General features: G+C 41.6%; 1 protein-coding gene across 1 annotated transcript in view; it reads right to left on the bottom strand.

The window, feature by feature from the left end:
- Positions 1–802: 802 nt before the first annotated feature.
- The window catches only part of LOC117283020 (zinc finger protein 436-like), a 28,041-nt gene continuing 22,126 nt past the window's right edge, over positions 803–6,717 (bottom strand). The window contains exon 5 of the mRNA XM_033755121.1: positions 803–1,777. Coding sequence (XP_033611012.1) covers positions 803–1,777 — 975 coding nt within the window. The remainder of the gene's footprint in view (positions 1,778–6,717) is intronic.

Genomic DNA, 6,717 nt, shown 5'->3' with positions numbered 1-6,717 from the left:
TAGCATCGATATCTAGGTAACTGCGCGATAATCATCTCGAGTAAGGGCATGTTCATAGCACGATTCTGGTCAACAGTGAGCACGCCGATGGACTATCAAGATAGCTATCACGTAACTGAATTTCTTTGGAGTCCGTGCAACGACCGTTGCTATGTAAAGATTCTGTAAACAGTTTCCAACCGTAGAGTCTGTGTTTTTCTTCGTGGTTGGTGCGGAGGCTATATACGACAGTTACAAATAACAAAATTATGCAGGCAACAAACAGAAATAATACAAAATCATGATAAAATATTTGACATACTGGAAATGGCGAAACCGAAAATAGAAACTATAAGAGGCTTAAACTTGATGTGATCAAGCATAGGATCGTGCCAGTGACTAGACTGCCGTTTGCTACATATATCACTGTGTGAGGGTAGATATTACTTCAGATGACTCTTCTCACTGAATGATTTATTGCACACGTCTCAGCAAAATGGCCGCTTCACTCTATGTATGCTTTGCTGTCTTCAAATTACTCTGCTGACTGAATGGCTTATTGCACACGTCACAACAAAATGACGGCTCCCCTCTGTATATGCACTGATGTGAATTAAGATTATCCTGCCAACTGAATGATATTACATACCTCAGAGCAAAATTGCCGCACCCCGCTATGTATGCTTTCGTGAGCCTTCAGATTACTCTGCTGACTGAATGATGTATTGCACACGTCACAACAAAATGGCCGCTCTCCGCTGTGTATGTGTTGGTGAATCTTCAGTTCACTCTGAACGCTGAATGACTTATTGCACACGTCATCTCAAAATTGCCGCTCTCCTCTGTGTATACGCTGATGTATCTTCAAATTACTCTGACGAATGAATGACTTATTGCACACGTCACAGTAAAACTGCCGTTCATCTCTATGTATGCCTTGGTGAACCTTCAAATTACTCTGCTGACTGAAAGACTTAATGCACACGTCACAGCAAAATGGCCGCTCACCGCTATGTATACGTTGGTGAACCTTCAAATTACTCTGCTGACTGAATGATTTCTTGCAAACGTCACAGCAAAATGGCCGCTCCCCGCTATGTATGCGTTCGTGAATCTTTAGTTCACTCGGAAAACCGAATGACTTATTGCACACGTCACAGCAGAATGGCAGCTCCCCGCTGTGTATACGCTGATGTTTCTTCAGATCACTTTTACGACAGAATGACTTATTGCACACGTCACAGTAAAATGGCCACTCATCGTTATGTATGCTTTGGTGATTCTTAAAATTACTCTTCTGACTGAATGACTTCTTGCACACGTCACAGCAAAATGGTCGCACCCCGCTATGTATGCGTTGGTGTCTCTTCAGGTGACTCTGATCACTGAATGACATATTGCACACGTCACAGCAATATGGCCGCTCGCCGTTGTGTATGCGTTGGTGAGTCTTCAAATTATTCCGCTGATTGAATGACTTATTGCACACGTCACAGCAAAATGGCCGATCCCCGCTATGTATGTTCTGATGTCTCTTCAGGTTATCCTGACGACTGAATGACTTGTTACACACTTCACACAAAAATGGCTGCTCGCCGTTATGTATGCGTTGGTGCCTTTTCAATCTTTTCTGATCACAGAAAGGCTTACTGCACACGTCACACGAAAATTGTTGCTTGCCGCTGTGTATAGGCTGATGTGTCTTTAGATGGCTCTGAGGACTGAATATGTTATTCCTGATTTCACAGGAATATGGTCGCTCCTCACCAAACGCAGGTTGAAGTTTATTTGGGATAGCCTGCAAAACGAGATCTATAATGAATAACCCTATTATGTGAAGAAATACATTTTCATTCCAATTACATGTAGGAGTTAAGGGGGTCGCCGAAAATAGGGTGAAGAGAGGGAGGGCGTGAGTGCACCCTAACATGTCCTTTCATAGGAGTCTGTAAAAGATAAAGTCGCTGTGCTTAACTAAATAAACACTGTGCCATTGTGACATGTTGCGCAATGGATGACAAACTCTCCCTCCCCCAGGAATGGCGTGGCAGCTCTGGCCACGGTGACGTAACCCACCCACCCCCGGTCTACGTGGCACCGCTTCCTACTGTGACGAGACAGGCAACGCAGCTGTGACACGGCGTCAGGCAACAACGGTTCCCATTACGTAAGAGGCAGACTCTGCGACTATATAGGGGAATTGCACAGCCGCCGAAGGCAGATAAGAGGTGTATCAGCCACCGAAGTGAGTTCTCAAGTTCTCAAGGCTGCAGTTACGGGTTATGAGTTAGCCAGAAGTGAGTCAGTTAACCAGTCAATTATTGTCTATCTTTCGTCGGAGTATTTGTGATACTGCTGATGGCAGTAATTTTCAGATTGCAAATCATGTGATTGTAAGAGCGAGTAAAATAAATTCCCTATATCAAATAAGGCGTGAAATTATTTGTCGCGTTATACACCCAATACGTGACAATTTGGTGTCATAATTGCTTACGAACTTGAACACGCCTCGACGAACTATACTGCTACAAAATGGAGAAACACGATATGCAACGAATAATAGAAATGCTGACAAGAATCGAGGCGAACACGAGGGCCTGGGAAGAAAAGATTGATGCAGAAACGAAAGCATGGCTTGAAGAAATGGCCGCGTTGAAAGAAAAAAGTTTAAATGCCAACCACAAAAAAACGATAGCCTACCAAGAGATGAAGGCACATCTAGAAGAAGAAAAGCCGGCCTCAGTGGACACGAAACCTGCGGCGGCATGATGTGGATGTATATATCACGTTTTCTTGACCACGGATCTAGTTGAAGGCGAGTGGTCAACTTCTCGCTCCGGCTGCTTTATCTCACGGGAAAAGACTCCTTTTACCCATTCAATAGGAGTTTGGGTGGACCAAAGAAACAGTCTGGACATCATGGAGGAGTGAAAATTCTTGTCCCTTCCGGTACTCGAATTTCGACCCCTTAGTCTTCCAACCCATAGCCACTTGCTATGCCAACTGGTCTACCCCTGCTCAGGCAGTCTGTTAGGGAATACAAGTCGAGCTACAGTTCCATTTCGAAACAAATTACAAAATGAAATATTATTATGCATTTGTAGGCCTTCTCTGTGGTCTAGTGGTCAGAGTTTCGGGCTACAGATCCAAAGGTCCGGGTTTGATTCCCGGAGCTACAAATTTTTTTCTGTAGAATTACTGGGCCTGGAACGGGGTCCAATCAGCCTCGTGATGAGAATTGAACCGCTGTATGAAGGAAATGGCGGCTCCGGTCTAGAAAACCGAAAATACGGCTGTGGGGATTCGTTGCGCTGACCTCGGGATAGCTGATAGAATAGATAGTTCGCTTGCGGTCGGAAATTATGGAATTTTTTAATGCATTTAAGGCTGTACAGGGGTCTGGTTAATGGCGGAGTTAAGAAATGATGTGAAGAAAAGAATGTAACAGAGTCCGTTACTCAGACTAGGCTACTGCAATACTCTAAATTTACCCATGTCAGTCTCCTCATAGAATGCCATGGAACATTCGTCGGCATACGTGCAACTCCACGTTCCACAAACTTATCACCTCTGCAAGTATAAATGTTTATTAAATTTTCAAAATACACTACATGATCCCGCCAACACGGCCAAGATCAAGTGTTGAATATAGCTAATGAGGAAATCGCTGCTATCCTTGTTACTGATGCATTTGCTGTCCTTCTGATGCGTGTGTGGCTGTAACATGTGCGATTTTTTTGTATTTGAATTCATGTATGTGAAGTTCTTTGTGTGTGATATGGTTATTTATTTGAGTATTCACTGTGGTTGATGTGTTATGCTCCTCTCTTTTGTGTTCTTCATTGCGTGTCTTGTTCCTGAATGTTTAGGCGGTTTGGACTAACCAGTATAATGTTGGGTCTCCCTTCAAGAGAATAGCCATTGATATCGCAGGGCCCTTCCCATGAAGCGACCAAGGAAACCGATACTTACTGATCGCTATGGACTACTTTACCAAGTGGCCGGAAGTGTACGCCATTCCATATCAGGAAACGTCAACAATAGCGGAAGTACTGATTCCAACTTCTTCTGCCGCTTCGGCATACCTCGGCGGTTGCTATAAAATGAGCCTTTATTATAACCGTGGAATCTCATCTCTATGCATTGCTCAGTTAGAATTACAGTATCGCTATTGTTACTTACTATGCAAAGTCTGTTCTAGCGTTTCCATAGAAGTGTCTCTTCTGGATTCCAAATAGGTTACAATATATTGGTCACTATCTGTAGTTTAACTCTTCTATTACTTCGAATATTGTGTTATGGGTATCGATGTATGTGTCATTTATCTGCAATCCGTCTTTACTCATCTTATTTTTTTTAATGGCATTTCCAGATCATTCAGGGCCTCGGCCTATTATTCAGTTCCGAAATCATTTTTCATAGACGGTGGGTCTCTTTGGAGGAGTGATCAGGCCGTCGCAAGCCCTCTACTTAAACACAAACAAGCACAAACACAGAATAAACGCATACACACACCAAACATACATGACTTGATTGGGATTCGAACCCACGATAACAGCATCCGACCGAGCGAAGACAGTTCGTGCCTTAGATCTCGCGGCTACTGTGATCGAATTACTAGTCTTATATAGGATATGGCCTTTTTTCGTGTGTTCTGAGATGATTTCTTTTCTGTTTTCAATAATTTCATGATGTTAGCTATATTCTCGTATGTACGTCCTGTATTTATTTTGTTGTTGGAGTATCCTGATTTGGTATTATTAGCCACTTCTGACGCCAAATTATCATGTGTCGGGGGTTCCTTGACAAATAATTGCAGATTCTTAGTTTTGATTGTTGGGTTCATTGGACGATCCTAACACAATTGTACTCAATTATAGCAGTTCACACATTTTCTGTGTTGTGTGATACTTCACTTCCCAACTGTGCTTATAAATGTTGGTTTAAATTCTGATTTAGAAACTGTCCTCTCACTTCTGTGTGCAATTCTGACTTGTTTCATAACTGCTTGGCTTGCCGACTAGGGAACAGAGAATCGAACAGTTAATTCCTCCTTGGTCATGAAAACGTTCCTTCCGTTGTTATGAGAACAAATTTTACCTGGCCGTAGTCATGAAAACGTCGCCTCGGTTGCGCAGGAAACGTGACTACCGGGCCGTTGTCTATCAATGGACTTCCGTTCTGGCTCAGATATTACGACATTTAGGCGGCACGCCACAATATGTTCTTTGTATCTGGCCCATTTCCCTATATATTTTAGTGCGAAATCCATACAAATCATTTGGTATACGCCACTTTTTCATACTCGTCTCTTTGTAGGCGAGGCTTTGTTGGGTTTTATATATTTTTTTTCTGATTGCGGTCTTGATATTTGCTTCTTTCAAAAGATTTGTGATTTTTCTTTTTCCTTTTCATACCCGAATTCAAACTAGCGAAATATCTACAGCATTGCACATTTGCCGAAACCTGCTCAGTGTGTATAACGTCCAAAACGCTTACATCTAACAATAGAATTACATTCCATAAAAATTAACGAAGATATGACAATGTGTTCATTCGATATAAAAAATATGTGTACATACCAAAAATATAATTCCTTAATATAATTGAAAATATTGTGACATGTTGCGCAACAGAGTCAACGCTCCGTCATCCCCCCTCCGCACGGTATTGTAACGCGCAAGGCGCGGTGACGTAAGACGCGTGAGGTAACAGCGTTGCTACGTAACAGGCCCACACAGCCCCTATATAAGAGAGCTGCGCTGCCTGCGAAGTTAGTTGTAATGTGGCCATCGCCGAGTTCAGTTCGGAGTTAGTTCCGAGCAAGTCTACGAGCGAGTGTGTTATCAACAGTTCTCAAGGCAGTAGCCTGCGAGTCGAGTTGAAATATAGCAGCCGTCGCGGAAAGAATTACCGGACGTGTGTGTAACTGAGAATTAATTGGGAGTGTGATATAGTGGGACTTATATAGTTCCCGTACGGTGAAAACGTGTTGACTACTGACAATAGAGTGAATTGATTATTGCGAATAGGGTTATAAAGTGCAAAACCCAGCAACATTGTTATAATTAATTGTAGCCGTGATTTGTAGGTTGTTGAATAAACCAATTAACAATCTCTACGGCGTATTCATCAACGAAACGCGTTACAATATTATAGAGAACGTCACAGAAATCACCAAAACTGATAAAGAAGAAATAATGAACATATTAAAATCAGTTACGGAAGAAAATTATTTCCAATACAATCAACAATATTGGATAAAGACAGAAGGATTGGATGTGGTTGCTAATGCTTCCGCCATATTATCCGAAGTATACATCCTACACATGCAGCAAAGTCAACTGCACCAGGTCCTAAAACATCAACTAATGGGATATTTCAGACACGTAGAAGATATTCTTATAATATACAAACAAAAAAGGCTAACATAGATGAAACCATAAGCGAATTCAACAAACAAACAATTAATATAAAATTTACTATCGAAAAAAACACCTGATTTCATCAAATTCTTGGATCTCACATTACGCCAGAAATGAACAAAGCAAGAATTCGAAACATATAGATAACCAACACAGATTGTTACCATAATACCGGATGTCCAATACTATCCCTACGATCATAAAGTACCTAAATAAAGAATAGACTACATACATATAAAATAACTATTGAAGGAGAAAACAAAGGAACTGAATATTATACAAGACACACTATATAAAATGAATATTGTGACAT

This window comes from Cryptotermes secundus, unplaced genomic scaffold, assembly GCF_002891405.2.
Source record: "Cryptotermes secundus unplaced genomic scaffold, Csec_1.0 scaffold2256, whole genome shotgun sequence".
Classification (NCBI taxonomy): domain Eukaryota; kingdom Metazoa; phylum Arthropoda; class Insecta; order Blattodea; family Kalotermitidae; genus Cryptotermes; species Cryptotermes secundus.
The sequence above is the reverse complement of the archived record's forward strand: the minus strand, read 5'-3'. Positions and strand labels throughout refer to the sequence as shown.